Genomic DNA, 17,388 nt, shown 5'->3' on the forward strand with positions numbered 1-17,388 from the left:
TGGATTTATCCTGTGTTTTCTTCTGAAGATAGAGAATTGCGCAGAGGTAAAAAACCCACTCTTATTTTATTTTTTTATCTAATATGCTCTCTCTGGATCATGCAAAATAATACAAAAAAAATAATAATAATACATTCAAGGGATGGAAAATAAATGTATTGTATTTACATGTGAACTGGAACTAGAAGAGGAACTGACACTGAGCATTTAAAATATTAATATTAGAAGTGGGCTGTAGTTACTCTGTAGCTAATTCCATGTATTTTATCTATGGCTGAAACAATTAATCATATTAACAAATTATTTAAATAATCGTGAACTAATTTAGTAATTGATTAATCGTAAACTGGAGTATAGGGCCACTAAAATGTGCCTTTAGCCGACAGAGCGACCCACTTAGAGCAGGAATTATACCAAGATTGTAAAAAATATGTAAACATTTAGCATTTAAGAAGTAAAAAAAAAGTTTTTGTCTGTCAATATTCTCCATCCAGAACTCCTCCAAAGGAAACGTTTAAACGTTTCTGTTTCACCTGGTTTCATTTCATAAAAGATCTTCTTTAAGGAGCCTTTGGCTATCTGATTAAAAGATAAAATAAAATAAATCATAACGTTGTTAACTTACATTTCTCAAGTTCCACAAATCAATAAAACTCTCTCCTGCTTCTTTACAGAACTCCAATCAGAAGCTTTCGCCTGTTTTAGCGTAGATAATATATTTTTTTTAATTCGGACTAGTTTCGTAGCCCAATATTAATTTATTTTAGCGTCTTTAGCGTCTGTATGTGCGCGCGCGCGGGTGTTTTCTACAGACTAGAAAACACGCAATCAGAAAGAGAGAAGGCGGAACTTAAGGCAGAATAATCAGAGAGTTAAACCGCGCAGCACAGTTGATGCGCTGCTATGTGAAAGGGACAGGAAAGAGCAGGCAGCTGCAGCTACCAGGCAGAGAAGCTGAGAGAGGAAAAGAAGCGGCTGCTGTATAGTAAATTATAAACATGTTGTTCACATCCAATTATTGGTAGGGACAAATAGGTCCTTCCAAAATTTTGGTAGGGACATGTCCCTATGGTCCCTATGCAAACCTACGCCCATGTATTTACCTATTCAAAGGGTAAATACCCCAATCTTTACTCGTTATTGCACCGCCTCTACTGCTGGTAACTACAGGAAACAGTTCTTTTCATTTTTCCTGGGGGGGTTTGTTGTCATAAAGCTGTCAGAAGAAGCGGAACCTAATAAAGTAGCACAGCCTCAGCATCCGGTCAGACTTTTAATAAAGGACGTTATTAATGTTAGAGGAGTCACAGCTTTTCTGTTTAAACAATGGGACATCAGTGAAAGACAGCAGGACCTTCTGTTGGTGGGGGTTAGATGTTTCTCCTCCCTCTGGGCTGCAGCTGCATGCTCTCACATTAAAACGTTCACCAGACCCCCCAAAGGCCCCACTTACCACCTGAAAAAGGATGCTGTTGGATGTCTGAAACAGAGGAAAGCCTCTGTCAGACCAGCATAGCCATAGTCAATAGCGTTTATCCCTTTAGTTCATGGGTGGGCAATTGCTGTTCCTGAGATCCTTTATCCTGCAGCTGTCAGGCTACGTTCACATCGCAGCCTGAAGTGACCCAGATCCGATTTTCCTGCCTACATGCGACCTGGATCTGATCTTTTCATGGCAGTCTGAACAACACAGATCCCATTTTTTCCGCTTGGCTCTGTGGTCCTGAATCCGATACGAATCTGATCTTTTCAAATGTGACCTGCGTCTGAACGTCCAGGTCGGATTCATCCGATTCATCCTCAGTCATCTAATTACTGTTGGACCAAAGGTATTGCCCACCACTGCTTTACTTTATCCCTTTAGTTTTGTATGAAAAACACACTTTAAACTACTTCGACGGGCGGGTCTCCCTTTAGTCATGTACAAAAAAACTATTTAATTACTTACTTTTTGGTGTTTTCTGAAGCGTAAATGTTTATTTTTTGTATATGACTAAAGCGATGCGCGCCAGTTGAAGGGGTTTAAAGTCTATTTTTCATCCAAAACTAAAGAGATAAACAAATCTGACATCTTGTGCATCTGTATTGACTATATCTATGCTGGTCTGACTTAACATGGGACGGCACCCCCCAAGGCTGCTGAGGATGATGAGTTCTGCGACGTCCTCAGCTACTAACCTCTCTGGATGACCCCCTGTGTGATGTTCAGTCTCTTTGTATAAAGTGCAATTACTGTTTAATAACCTATTTCCTTATATTTAATAACCAGTGCAATAACTATATCTATAAATATCCATCTATATAAATACCCATGTAAAAACCCCGTGCACACTGGAAAAATCAAAATCTAGATAAGTAATTTTTTCTTAAAATAAGTGCATTTGCTCTTGGATTGAGGAGGTAAAAGTGACATTTTGCCAATAGACCAAGAAAATCTACGTTTAAAATAAGAAAACACACATGCATTGCCTCATTTCAAGTGCATTTTATCTAATTATCTTATTTTAAGAGTAAAAATATTAATTCCATTGGCAAACCACCTCATTTATCTACTCAAATTAAGGGTAAATACACTCAATTTAAGAAATTTTTACTTATTTTTAGATAATTTTTCCAGTGCAATAACCCTCTATAATTATCCTATTATTAAAACATTTTTTAGACTCCAGCTGTCATATGTGGAAACATTATACATAGTGCATTTATCCCATGCACCGTTTTCTTTGTCACCTTTTTCATTGGCTATTTGAGCTGATATAACGAGAACATTTCTCCCCTGGGAGATTAATAAAGTCAATCAATCAGTCTCCACCTAATCTGCTGCTGTTTTGTACAGAGGCTGTCTGGATGATGGTTAAGATGCTGAGGCAGGTTGGCCTCTTCATCAAAAAACAAATCAGTTCATCCACACACACACACACACACACACACACACTGGAAATAACTAAAGTCTATATCAGTCATTTCTTCTTAAAATAAGTGCATTTTGTCGGTCACTTTGCTAATGAGAAAAAACTATTTTATTAACTTATTTCGAGTGCATATTATTTAATTCTCTTATATTAAGAGTAAAAACACTCATTCCATTGGCAAATCGTCTTTATTTGCTTTAATTAGGAGTAAATACAGTTAATTTAAGAAATATTGACTTATTTCTAGATAATTTTTGCATTTATTAACTACTGACCGACGCCCTTTGTTAGTCTCAGTAACGTCTAAAATCTCCAGGTAAAACAAAGGAATATTTAATTATAAAGCAGGACCAGATTATCTCTCTGATCTCAAAGTAATTACTGCTGAAAGCTCAGGGAGAAACTGCTGAGTCATGTTCTGTAAGCTTTGGAGAAATGAATTAATCCAAACCAAACTGTTTCAGGTAGAGTTTATTATTCTCCTCACAGTTTGGTCTTATAAATACTTTCTTATTCCCAAAAACTTCTTATAAAGGGCTCGTTTTATTCAGAATTCACTTTATTTTTATACATCTATTGAGTCTCTGCTCAGTCAGCAAGAAATAATCAATGGATCATTAGTTATACCTAAAACTAATAAGTAGCCCCTCCCTCCTGCCATCTTCCAGCAGTGACGTCACGGTGCGGTAAGCCTAGCGCCATTCTCCCCGCTTTCCAAGCTAAATCAATGGGAACTACTAGACACATCTGCAATCAACAACAATTATTGAAGATTTCCAGAGGACTTCACCATTGAAATTCACCAGAGCTATAGTGAAACTGACAATGCCCACGTGCATGGCAGCTGGATGCTGGAATACATCGGGTAAAAGTGAAAAAAAGAGTTATTCCACCTTTCTGATTCCTGATCCTCCACGGACGGGTTGGTCGTTGGATCGCCAACTTGAAGAGGGAGGATTTGCCATCGAACTTCTGGCCAGAGAAAAAACCCGTAATATGTAGCCAACATTTGGAAGAAGAATGTTTTCAAGATGACTTGGATAATAGCGCGTTGTGACAAACACCAGATACAGCACTGGGACTTGATCAACAGCCGATACCGCACCGTGACGTCACTAACCAGTAGGTGGCAGTAGTGTTCTTTGACAAACATGGATGCCTCCAGTAAAGCACATTCACATGAAAATTACTCTGAATTAAAAACACTGATCATTTATTGAACAGGATGGAATCATTTCAGATTTAAAGAACTTTCAGAAGTTTGAATTCTGAATATGAGCAACTTTTCCTTTAAAGGGGTCCAGTGATGCAATGCGTCTATTAAAAAAACACAACCAACTAATATGTTCATAATTGAATTATCAGGATACACCGAGCCTTCATCTTAAAAAGTGTTTATTTAGTCCCTTTGAAGGATAATATTTTTGTACCACGCTCAGTCTCAGACCTGAACAGCCTTCATACCCAAAACACCTAAGTTTACTAACAAAGGATTAAAAACTAAAAAAAGAAATAGAGGTAATCAGAACTGTAAAAAAATATCTAAACATTTTGCATTTAAATAAAAAAAGAAAAAAAAAAACCAAAACCAAACATGGATGCCTCCAGTAAAGCACATTCACATGAAAATTACTCTGAATTAAAAACACTGATCATTTATTGAACAGGATGGAATAATTTCACATTTAAAGAACTTTCAGGAGTTTAAACTTGAGCGACTTTTCCTTTAAAATAGTGGGTTTTTTTAAACTGGTTTAAACTGCTACATTTATATTCCTTTAAAAATCAATACTTTAAAAAACCTTTAGGTTAAAAAACTAAACGGTCGTCACCAATCAGCTGGGTTACAAAGTCGGGTTTGTAACCAACGTTTCTTTTCCAGTTTGGGCTGACATCAGTGAATGTGATCTGATGGACGTTTGGTAAAAACTGCAGCAAGTAGCAGAAAAAAGATTCAAACGATAAAACAGAGAATGTTTGTTTTTTCTGTGGGTAAGTACGCCATAACTGCTGCTTATCTAAGATAGATTGTTTATTTAATAACAGCAAAGTAAAGCCTTTTTTCACTTTTTCCTTTCATATTCTGACCTGCAAGCAGCTTTAGCTAATCTTACTTTGACCCCACCCCTGTTTTTATCTCTGCCTCTGGTCCCCAGAGCCCTCAGCAACAGAAACCCCTCCCGAACAACCTGATGAGCCCCCAGAGAAAGGCACCAGAGAGAAGAGGAAGAGGAAGAAAGAGCGGCATCGTTCCACGCTGGAGGACAAGGAGGAGCAGGGGAGGAAACAGGGTAAAACAGCAGCTGGAGAAATGAGGAAGACTTACATTTCAAATGTTTACAGAATTTTGCAGCTTCTTTTCTGATTAAAAAAACCAGCAAAACAAAATCAAACCCCGACAAAGAAAAGTGTTTCCATGCAGGAAGTTGGCGTTTTTCTTCAGCTCTATAATAAGCCAAAGGAACATGATGTTTTGCAGCAGTAAGTGCTGGTTTGCTGCATGATGATGGTGTTCACAGGCAGGGAAATGACAGGCCCCCCTTTGGAGCTGCAGGCCACGTGTGTCGTCTCCTCCCTCCCTGACCTAAGGAGGATCTGGGAGCTTCATGCATGGAAGCATCTCAGGTTTATGGATGCGTCCCTTTAACAGATGTTTACTCTGCCTTCTCTCTTCTTTTTCACAGTTTAGGACTTTCAGCTTCAAGCTTAGAGATATTTTATATGGTCGACTGACACAATGGAGCATAAAAGGGAGAATAAAATGAGTTCTTGGTTTTTAATTTTTGTAAAAATAGAAATATTAATAGTGTAGAGTGCCTTTACATCCCACCCCTTAAGTACAATCATATACAATGAAGTTAGCATCTGATTAGTAGGTAGTCCAGCTCTGGATATCGACTCCATCCATCCTCTGGAGACCTCAGAAGGTCTCTAGAAAACTTTATTGGAGAAGTTTGGGTTTAAAACAGCTTCCCAGGCTGTTTAATCTGAAGATAAGGAGAGTGAAGCTGATCCTATACAGACAGCCGCTGGCAGAGCTCTGGAGGAGCTGCAGGTATCCATGGCTCATCAAAGAACCTTAGGACTAGGTGTGTAGATGCTGTGGAGCTCAGATATCTAGCTTTTTGTGAGAGACAGACCAATGAACATGTTTCCGTCAAACATCAGATTAGTTCTCTGCTCCGAAGATGTTTGTCCTCAGATAAAGTGAAAATTAAACGTGTAGAAGAAAACTACTGCAGCATATGACCCTGAACACACCGTGGTAAGACACCATAGCATCATGCTGTGGGATGGGTCTCCTTAGCAGGCAGCCTGGTTCTGCTGGAGGTTTCTTCCTGTTCAAAGGGAGTTTTTCCTCTCCACTGTCGCTACAAGCATGCTTAGTGTGAGGGATTGCTGAAGAGTCAATGAGTCGATGCAATCAGCTGGTTTTCCTTAGATAGAAAACTTTGAATCAATCTGACTGGATGATCTGGTTGATCTGGATCTATAAACTGACCTGATGTGAATTGGATCTATAGAAATAAAGTGGAGGAAGATAAAAAGTGTTTCAGTGAAGAACTGACTTCTTGGAACTAGAATGTTCACAATGTTAACTTTTTGCAAGCATTATTTACAGTTTTTCACTTAATGACGATAAACTTCTTTAAACTTTGAGAGTTCTGATCATTTTATAAAGTTAATAACTAAATAAGGTGCTAATTTGACGTGATTTAATCAATGTTTGTTTGTATGTTTATATTTAGAGATTCTTCCGAGGAAACCTTACCAGTGTGAGAGCGACGCAGCGGCAGACATCGTGCTGTTGGTTGACGGCTCCTGGAGCATCGGACGCACCAACTTCAGGCGCGTCAGAGACTTCCTGGAGGGGCTGGTGACACCTTTCAAAGTCGGACCAAACCACATTCAAATCGGTGAGGGCCATTCAGAGGAATGAAGCGCTTTAATCCACGCTTTGCAGAAACGGAAAAACTAAAACCGCCATCATTGGATAACTGTGCTGTAGGGCTGACCCAGTACAGCGGAGACCCTCGCACAGAGTGGCATCTCAATAACTTCACCACAAAACAGCAGCTGTTGGAGGCGGTGAGGAACTTCAGGTATAAAGGAGGAAACACCTTTACAGGTAGGGATGCAGCGCAGCATCGTGCTTCAGCCGTGGAGGCGTGGCCTGCAGGTAACCAGCCTGGTTTCTCCTAGGACAGGCACTGCTGCACGTCATGGAGGAAAACATGAAGACCGAGGTGGGATCCAGAGCCAACGTACCATCTTTCCTGGTCCTGTTGACTGATGGGAAGTCTCAGGATGATGCCATCGCAGCAGCTAACCGGCTTAAGAACGCAGGCGTGGAAATCATCGCTGTAGGTGAGACTGAAAGATGGAAGAGGTGAAAGCTCCGTCTTCTGTCGCTTCCAGGAAAGCAGAGATTGCTGTTGTCTTCTCCCTTATGATGCTAACAGTTATGCTATATAGAAGTATATGTGTCGTTTTTTTGGTTTCTCAATTCACAAGAACGCGAGTATAGACTCGTGTTCTTGCCAAGTCAGAATAAATCTGGGTCAATCGGAACAGAAGTGTACTGATGACATCACCACACGCGCAGCTCGTCTGGAGCTGCATTTCTCCTCCTGATATTAATAGTTAATAGTCTGTAGATTGGAATAAATTTGGACTTTTTAATTTCGTGTTGGAATAATAATGGACACCATCAGATAAACACGAATCAAATATACATTTTGCCAAATAAAACAAAAAACTCGCCATCAGAGGCAGCGGTCCTTCACACATGGCTATGCCGAGAGAGGGCTGCTGCAGACGGGCTCCCGTTAGTCCTGGCGCCTGTTAGTCCTGGCTGCCGTTAGTCCTGGCTGCCGTTAGTCCTGGCTGCCGTTAGCCCTGGCTGCCGTTAGCCCTGGCTCCTGTTAGCCCTGGCTGCCGTTAGTCCTGGCTGCCGTTAGTCCTGGCTGCCGTTAGCCCTGGCTCCTGTTAGTCCTGGCTGCCGTTAGCCCTGGCTCCTGTTAGTCCTGGCTGCCGTTAGTCCTGGCTGCCGTTAGCCCTGGCTCCTGTTAGCCCTGGCTGCCGTTAGCCCTGGCTGCCGTTAGCCCTGGCTGCCGTTAGCCCTGGCTGCCGTTAGCCCTGGCTCCTGTTAGCCCTGGCTGCCGTTAGCCCTGGCTCCTGTTAGCCCTGGCTGCCGTTAGCCCTGGCTGCCGTTAGCCCTGGCTGCCGTTAGCCCTGGCTCCTGTTAGCCCTGGCTGCCGTTAGCCCTGGCTGCCGTTAGCCCTGGCTGCCATTAGCCCTGGCTGCCGTTAGCCCTGGCTCCTGTTAGCCCTGGCTCCTGTTAGCCCTGGCTGCCGTTAGCCCTGGCTGCCGTTAGCCTTGGCTGCCGTTAGCCCTGGCTGCCGTTAGCCCTGGCTCCTGTTAGCCCTGGCTGCCGTTAGCCCTGGCTGCCGTTAGCCCTGGCTGCCATTAGCCCTGGCTCCTGTTAGCCCTGGCTCCTGTTAGCCCTGGCTGCCGTTAGCCCTGGCTGCCGTTAGCCCTGGCTGCCGTTAGCCCTGGCTGCCGTTAGCCTTGGCTGCCATTAGCCCTGGCTCCTGTTAGCCCTGGCTCCTGTTAGCCCTGGCTGCCGTTAGCCCTGGCTGCCGTTAGCCCTGGCTGCCGTTAGCCCTGGCTCCTGTTAGCCCTGGCTGCCGTTAGCCCTGGCTGCCGTTAGCCCTGGAGGTTCGCTGGTTGCCGCGGTCCTCTCAACTTCTGATCTTTTTTTTATTCCGCATTAAATCAGTAAATGGGCCATGTAGTGAAGCTTTAAAGTATAACGCTCTCGCCTTAAGTGATCTTAAAACGTACTTTATAGAACAGCATTGACAGAAAAGAGAACTTTTAACTTAATACTCTGAGCTCTGTGAGCGCTAACCTGGAAGCTGCTGCCGCAGTGCATGTTGGGACAGCTGTCAGTCTCAAGAACGGACAGGTCTGCTCTGATGCATGCTGGGTAAATAGGGAGGGGCCAGAACAACATCCGGGGACCTTGTCCGTTCTTGGTCTGCTGCTCTTGTGAATCGGAACAGTACCAGGACTGAGGCTGATGACGTTTTTCCAGGACATGAGAACGCACAAGTACTCGAATTAAGAAACGTCCAAAGTTTCAAACGACCACCATTCCAAAGGGGCGGAGCCGCTCTTCCGGATCAATTTGCAAGGCTTTGTTTTTGGTCCACACTACGTATAAAGCCTGGAACTCAGCGCAATTTCTCTTCCTGGATGGGAAGAGAAACGTCTTCAAAATTGGAAGCAAAGTCCAGTGGATTGATTTTAACTTTTTTGGACTGACTCTGACCTGGAGGACTGAGAATCCTCACCATCATATTTGTGACAGTGTAATGACAATAGAAAAATCGCTTGAAAAAGGAGACACTGTTGGCGCCATCTGCTGGACAGAGCGAACAAGTGCAGAATGAAACAAAAAGCATTACACTTTACATACAATTACTTTTATTATGAAATACAATCTCTATAGATCCCTGAAATCTCTCTTTGAAATACACTAAAATAAAATAATTAGAGCGTCGTGGGTGACATGGATGACGTGGATCTGGTTTTAGAAGAATGTCAAGTTTTCGTCGTGGTCTGTTACAACTTTCAGTTATTTAAAGTAAAAGATAAAAATGACATCAAAGCCATTGGAAGCAGCTTTCCGAAACCGAAGGGAGGAGGAGCCAGAAAAACAGGAGGCGAGATGTCTCTCCATCGGTCTGGGAATCCTGGACAGAAACCACAGAAGATGACCTGGTTTTGGTTAGTAGATGGGACACAGAGAGCGACGACAACGACCTGCATCTTCAGCTTGAGGGGCTCCATCAGAGTCCACCTTTAAATCCAAAGGTTTGTCTGTTTACCGACATGGAGCAGCAAAGATCTACAGAAAGAAGAAAATCTCTAGATGAGATGAGGGTTCGGTTGTTTGAGATCTTCCCAACAAGACTTCCCTCCAAAGTATTGAGGAAAGGTTTAATTCAGTTTCAATCTATTCAGTTTATTTCTATAGCACCAATTCAAATCATGTCATCTCAGGTCACTTTCCAGTTCAACCAGATCATCCAGCCAGATTGATTCAAAGTTTTCTATCTAAGGAAAACCAGCTGATTGCATCGACTCATTGACTCTTCAGCAATCCCTCACACTAAGCATGCTTGTAGCGACAGTGGAGAGGAAAAACTCCCTTTGAACAGGAAGAAACCTCCAGCAGAACCAGGCTCAGTGTGAGCGGCCATCTGCTGAGGCCCACTGGGGTTCAAGGAGACAGAAGCAGACATAGAAAAAGAAGCATAGATACAAAAGGCAACTGTAAACGGCGGCCCCGTCCAGGAAACACACAGCCAGGCAGACGAGCTCCGAGCCAGCTCCCATGTCAGAGGATGAAGAGAGCACATCCAGTTAGTCACAGTCAGAGAAACAGGACTACACTGGAAAACAGGCCAAGCTCCAACATCTAGAAACAAAGGTGTTGATGGCAGCAGCACAGCTGATATTTCTCTCCAGGATGGAGTCACAGCCAAACAGGAACAGACCAGATGAAGCTACTATGAGAAAAAGCAGAGAGAGCAGAACGTTAGAGATTGAACTAACAGATTCTGCAGAGTGGGAGAATAGAGATAGAATGATGAAAAAGGGGTCCCTATGTCCTCCAGCAGTCTAAGCCTATAGCAGCAGAACTATAGAGATAGAATGAAGCAGAATGATGAAAAATCTATTTTTTTTTTAAAAAGTCAATGTTTATATATTTATAAAAAAGTGAAGTTTTATTCCATTATGGTAAATATTATCTATTACTTCTATCTACCAATCGTTTCAGTTTTTAAGGAGAAAAAGTTAATTTATTCATCATGATGTTTCAGAGGAATAAAGCTGCGTATTAAAATAAGTGAAAGTGAATTAATTCAACTCGTAACATTATCTTCTTATTTCTTTATTTCAAAGTTGTTTCTCTCTCTTTTTTCTGTGTCATTGCTCAGATGTCTGTTCTAACCTTCAATGTTTCAGCGGTTGATCAAAGTTTTTTTTTTCAGGTGTTAAAAATGCTGACGAAGCAGAACTGAGACAGGTGGTGTCGGAGCCGGTCGATCTGAACGTCTACAATGTGAACGACTTCCCGCTGCTCAGCAAACTGGTGGCTCGGCTGGTTCACATCCTGTGTGCGAGGGTGGAGGACCGCAGCATCTCCAAACGTAGCCCGCCCACCTGTCCGTCCGTCCGTCTGCTCAGACCGGCTGCTTCTAATCAGATTTGATCTGTTGCCTCTCTAGGAATGGAGCCCAGACCCAGTGTGGAACCACAGCTTTCCTTTCCCGGTCCAACCAGTCTGCGCTTTTCCCAGCTTGGATCCAGACAGGTGAAGCTGCACTGGACCAATCCCAGCCAGCCGGTCCAGCAGTACAGAGTGGTTTACCACAGCGCAGCCAGTCAGAGTCCAGAGGAGGTCAGATATCTGCCTTCTCACATTTAGGAACAAATGCGCTTATTTTAAGAAAAAAATGACTTATCCTGACTTCAGTGTTTCTAACTGCAGACGTTTCTGTCCAGGTTGTGTTATCCGGCGCTGAGTCCACCGTTCTGCTGGATGGACTCTCCTCCCAGACGCTGTATCACATCTCCATATTCCCTGTGTTCGCCAGCAGCGTCGGCTCGGCGCTCAGAGGAACCGTCACCACATGTGAGCTTCATGTTGGTTCAACAGGGCGAGTAACGGGAAAGAAAGGGAAAAAGGTTGATGGAGGATCAGTGAGTCACAAAGATTCAGAAAATGTTTCCTGCTTTGTGTCCAGAGGTCAGGACTTCTACATATCTGGTGACACACGGTGAAAAAAGGTCACGTCTTCTGACCCCAGACTTACCTGAAGCGTTAGATTCTGCCTTCTTATTAAGTCGCTCAAATCGCGTTGTGTTCGCCGCCTGGCCTTGATGCTGTTCTGAAAACCGTCAGCTGATCTGCTGGCTGCGCCAATGAGGTGGAAAATGAAATGCAGGTGCCCTCTGGGCCACCGTAGTTTGGTCAGGCTAGCTGTTAGCGCACAGTCTGCCAAATGTTGTAACAGCAATATTATTGCCATTACTGTTAATATATGATAGAAATTTACACATTCGGTGATAAAATGTTACAGGGGATGGTAGGGGGGGGAGTAAATGATTTTTAAGGTTTTTTAAGAAGGGGGGTGCCATTCCCCCTCATCCCCCCTCAGCTGAAGTACTGGACATAGTTCTGGGTTCGTTATGAATTCTCCATGTTTTCGCCCTAAATTGAAAACAATCGGCAGAAAGTTCAGCGTTCGTCGGCGTTTAAGGAGATTCTGGGAGGTCAGGCAGACGCTGCATAAACCCTCAAGGTGTGACAGGAGCCAAAGGAACTTTTTCCAGATGCAAAAATCTGATTTGTAAAGCAAGAGGTAAAATAAATAAATGATGGACATGAAGTAAAAATATGTATTTAATCTTTATTAATAACTTGATAAATATATAATTATTTTTGCTTTATGTTTATTTTGATGCATGTTTTGCAAGTAACATTAGAAGTTTGACATTGAGAAAAAGAGATCTTGCCACTTATTAATGTAATAAATATGGTCGGTCTGGTTGAGCCTCGATCAGGGAATTGTTCAACTCCGACCTCCAGGAGAGATTCTCCCAGAATCCAGGGGAGTCTGAGGAGGGACCTGGTTCTCTGCCTCCGTTGTGGATGTGACTTTCCGTAGCTGAGGCTGTAAGGACTGTGCTGCCTGCTGAGTCAGTGGACGCCGGCAGTAAAGGATTCTATCAAGCTGAAAGAGTCCTATTGAGCCTGGCTGGTTTGTGGGACGTCTGAGGCAGCAAGCAGGTATCATGAGGCTGAGCGTTGCAGAGGCAAACACTTGAAGAGGCCATGAAGAAAGACCATCAGTTGGCCTCAAAGCGATTCTGCCAGATCGTCCCCGGGGTGGTCTATGGTCGGGGGTTAATGAGCTCCTACCCTGGGTACCTTAGAGCTCTTGATGTTGTGGGGCTGTTGTCCCTGACACACCTCTTGGACAGAGATCTAGGACACTGTGTCGGTGGTTCTCCTGCTCAAACAGGGGGAGTGTTCCAACTATAGAGGGATCACACTTCTCATCCTCTGCAGGACGGTCTGTTCCAGGGTCCTGGAGAGAGTTGGGTTGATGGTTGAACCGTTGCCTTTAGGAGCAGTGTGGTTTTGGTCCTGGCTGTGGAACATTAACCTGACAACAGCCAGATGCATGTCTCGCTCCGCCCAGCTCCAGAGCTAGGCGGAGTGAGACATGCATCTGGCTGTTGTCAGGTTAGTGGAACATTGGACCAGATTTTATTCCTGCTTTTAGCACATGAGTGGTTCTACTGGCTCCCTCCTGCAGAGAGGTCCATTATGCACTGGAGTGGTTCACAGCTAAGTGTGCAGCAGCCGTGATGATCAGTTGCTCTAAATCCAAGGCAATTAGTCTCGACTGCAAAGAGGTTGCTTGTCCCTTTCTGATTGGAGGAGAGCTCCTGCCTCAAGTGGCGGAGTTCAAGTGTCTTGGGGTCCTGAATCCAGCAAGAGATGAGCTGCAGGTGTCGATCCTTAGACAAGACCCTTCATGCTAAAGCCTGCTCTGGGGAGTGGCGGCCTAGTGGTTAAGGCATTGCGTTTGGAATCCAGAGGTTTTCTGCCACTCTGGGTTCCTGAGCAAGACACTTAACCTCACTGCTGCCCGGGTGGCGCACAATGGCAGCCCACTGTAGAGAGTTCATGTTGTTGCTCTGTACTTTTAATGGTATAATGACCATAAAATATGGAGCTAAATCCGTCTCAACAGATAACATATGTGATCGACACATGCAGCACGACTCACACGAGCGTGCAAGATTCACACGTGGACGGCACATGATTCGCCAAAGTATTTCTGGTCAATAAACAATTATAAATTTAATTATTTAGGTCTTTAAACTTCACTGCATTGTGTGTCAGGTTTTGAGTGAATCCTGCTGTGTGTGTGTGCATGTATGAATCACTCGTGTGTATTATTGTGAAAATTGAGACTGATTTAGTTCCCCAATTAATCGCTGGAAACATGAATGAAAAAATAACTAAAAGAACAAGATCCTGGAAAGAGTCCATCCATGCCCTTCACACATGGTCTGCTTTTCTCTCCCCCCCCCCCAGTGCCTCTGGCCATGCCCTCAGGCCTGGCGGTGACTCCTTCCTCCTACAGCAGTCTGCAGGTCAGATGGAGCGCAGCTCCTGGGGCTACTGACTACATGATCCTGTACTCTGCGCTGAGCGATGGAGAGCCGGATGACGCTAAGGAGGTAAGAACTGAAACTAAAACAGAAGCAGGAGAAAAAAAAACTTTAACCAGAAACTTAATCAAAGCAGAAAAAGCTGCTGTGTCTGGATAAAAACAGTCCCCTATAACTAAAGGGCCACTGGATGCAGATCTATAGATCTAATCACTTACTAGCAGTGAGTTCAGCTACCAGTTATTCTACATTAAATGACGCTTCACTGCACTGAAGGTACAAAAACATTAGAAAAGTAGCTTAACTACATTTAAGCTGCTTCTTTTAAACCGTTTAACTTCTTTCCAAATCATCACTGTGTGCTGATTACCAAACTAGGATTTATTTAATCGATCAAATTAGATAAATTGTTTATAAAAATCTTCTCTCTCAACAAAACTATGACTTAACATTCAAATTTCAAATCTAACTTTAGTATTCGGGTGTAAATGAAGACTTTATTCGAAGGTGTTTGTATAACCATGTGTCGTGCATCCATTCATGAAGCCAAGCAGGCCAGCTGGCAGCTCTGCTGCCCGAGACGCCGCAGTCTGTTTGGCCCACCTGACCCAAACTATTTACTGCTAAATTCATTTATAATGTCTTTAAAGAGTCATTTCTTAGCTCTATAGATTCTTTTCCAGATCACTGAGCTTTTCCTGTGACACCCTGGAGCCCAGGTGCTTTTTTCTTATCTTCATTTTACTGAAGCCCCGCCCACCTCCGTGCCTGTCACAGGTAGAAACAGGAAATGACATAGCTGGTTCTGCAAATCCAATAACAATGTTTGTGGCACAGTTTCTTTTGCACTGGAAATCTTTCATAAAGCTTTCTGTATTTTATGCTGGGTATTTTAATTCCATCTATTGAATCTAATGCTCTAGTTCAACTTTTCTCTACTTCACAGCGAAATATGGCCTTTTTTCACCTGCTGTATATCAGCCAGTCTCTAACAATCCTCCCCCCTCCATTATGGGAGGTAGAATAGGTTAGATGCTTTGGGAATTATCTGCCCTCTGAACCTGCTGTTCATCTGCTGTCTCTGAGCACGGCTTCCTTTTGCCATAAAAGCAAAACATTCACTCAATCAGAATCAGTCATTTATGTTGGCCACAGCTCAAGATCAATTAAATTAATTAATAACACCTCTCTGTTATCCTAACCCCCCAGCATCGAGTTGCCTCTCCTGCTCCACTCTGCCTTTCACTCTGCACCTGGACCTCCGCCATCTTTCTGCTGTTTTGGCGCTAAGCTCAAGGATTTCTGTAAAATAAAACCTATTTTTCTCCCTTCAGCTAGCTAGTGGATGCTATACTTTAGAATCACATTGATAGACGCGTTGCTTTAATCAGGCTGTGAATGGGCGTCATTCGTCTGCTGTTCCGTTCCTGTTCCTGACCCCCCCTCAGTTTATTGTTAATATTTACTCCTAATTTCCCTCAAACCGTTGGTGTCATCTTCCCTTTGTCCTTTTTTCTGTGCGCCCGACTTCTGAAAACCTGACATTCTTAGTTTGCACAGCAAGTCAGTCAAATGAGTCATTGTGAATCAGTCTTTAGTTTTAATTAAGTCTTTGATCTACTTCATTACTTTTTGATTCTTTCAAAGTGGCTCAATGAACTGTCTGTTTCATGGTGGATTATGCTGGATTATGCTGGATTATGCTGGATTATGCAGTCTTTCTATGGAGCTATCTGTGTTAGTAGAATATTTATTGTCCCCATGTTGTACTACTGCCATCTACACAAATATTTTCTATTCAAAGTGACAACAATTTGGTTTTGTAGTGATACAAAAAGCACAAACTAATACTGCTCTGCTTCTTCTAGCTTCTGCTCCTGAGTTCTTCTCTACATGTGCATCTAGTACATGCACAGACACGCGTAACTTACCATCACGTTCCTAACCATGACCCTAAACCGGGGGTCAGCAACCCACGGCTCCCCTTATGGCTCACTGGAGCTTTTTCAAATTTTATGAAGATAAATAAAGGTGGATTTCTTATTGTTACTTTGAGTAGTGTTTAAGAGGACAAACAAACATACTTTATGATTTCCAGTTTACTTCATAGCCTGCGAAACACATTTCAGTGCGGCGCGGTCCCATGCAGGTGGCTGTTATAGACAAACCAGTGGGTGCAATTCAATTATACCGGCTTGTTTTTGTTCACATAAACTTACCTTATGGAGAGGTTGCTGTTGCAGGCTATGCTTTATTGCACTGTTGCCCCGATAAGGAGGAAAAAGGATGTATTGTCACTGTGGTTTGACTCGTGAACTTGGAGAAGAGGATTTGGTTGCCGACTCACGTTTCCATTGAAGTTGTTGTGTCCTTGACTCCAGTCTGTGTGCCGTGGTTCCAGTGTTTGACTGATTCGGTGGAGGGCGGAACAGGTTTTACCCAGAATGTGGTTAGTAGGTGAACGGAGAAACTGACTGCCACTCAGGTTTCCTGCGGTACTTGAACGGGTCGTAGTGAAGAATAATCCCTTTCTCAGTGTGAAGCTCAAACGAAAATGGATCCAAACCTCCTGTTTGAACCCCAGCTCAGTTTGAAGCTCAGTTGATCCTTCCAGGGAGAGAAGGTCCAAGAAATCCAGTTTGCAGGATGACTTCCTGCCGAGAGGCAAAGACAAAAACAAAGTTAAACTCAGCTTGACAAAAACTCAGGTTGACTCAGCAAAAACTCAGCTTGGCTAGAGTACCCTAAACTGGCAAACACTCTGGCGTCGAGGTGGTGACAGTCAGCAGCTTAAGAACACTCCGCTAACGAGGAAACCATCAGCAGGTGTGTGAGGAGGCGGACCAGAACCAGGCGCCTCCTGGTGGATGAAGGGAGAAAAACACAGAATCACAAACACACAGACAGGAGTCCTGACAGTGTCAAATTACAGGAGTCCTATTATGCACATTTCTATTAAATCTTCTAAATAAAAATAATACCAAAAATGAGATTTCTTTATTGTATTTCTATGATTCCATCGATTCAAGACATCATAATCCATTATTAGCTTAATGGGAGTTAAAGGTAGAGCGAGTCCTTGGAGGATGCAGCCTCTGAAAACGAATGCACCCTTTGACTAAGTGTAGCTGTTTGTGATGTCAGCCTAGTTCTGCTCCCATATTAGTTCACGATAAACAGATTCTAGCTGCACTAGCTCTATGTACTAAAA

At 43.3% G+C, this 17,388-nt stretch overlaps 1 protein-coding gene across 2 annotated transcripts in view; it reads left to right on the plus strand.

Annotated features, from left to right (window-relative positions):
* LOC119776737 (collagen alpha-1(XX) chain) overlaps positions 1-17,388 on the plus strand; it is a 76,186-nt gene that overhangs the window by 14,230 nt on the left and 44,568 nt on the right. For both annotated transcript variants that reach the window (XM_038275324.1, XM_038275325.1), the window contains 8 exons: positions 5,069-5,203; positions 6,662-6,829; positions 6,922-7,041; positions 7,116-7,280; positions 10,979-11,137; positions 11,216-11,388; positions 11,493-11,622; positions 14,101-14,246. In XM_038275324.1, coding sequence (XP_038131252.1) covers positions 5,069-5,203; positions 6,662-6,829; positions 6,922-7,041; positions 7,116-7,280; positions 10,979-11,137; positions 11,216-11,388; positions 11,493-11,622; positions 14,101-14,246 — 1,196 coding nt within the window. The remainder of the gene's footprint in view (positions 1-5,068; positions 5,204-6,661; positions 6,830-6,921; positions 7,042-7,115; positions 7,281-10,978; positions 11,138-11,215; positions 11,389-11,492; positions 11,623-14,100; positions 14,247-17,388) is intronic.

This window comes from Cyprinodon tularosa, unplaced genomic scaffold, assembly GCF_016077235.1.
Source record: "Cyprinodon tularosa strain WSP-4 unplaced genomic scaffold, ASM1607723v1 ctg953, whole genome shotgun sequence".
Classification (NCBI taxonomy): Eukaryota; Metazoa; Chordata; class Actinopteri; order Cyprinodontiformes; family Cyprinodontidae; genus Cyprinodon; species Cyprinodon tularosa.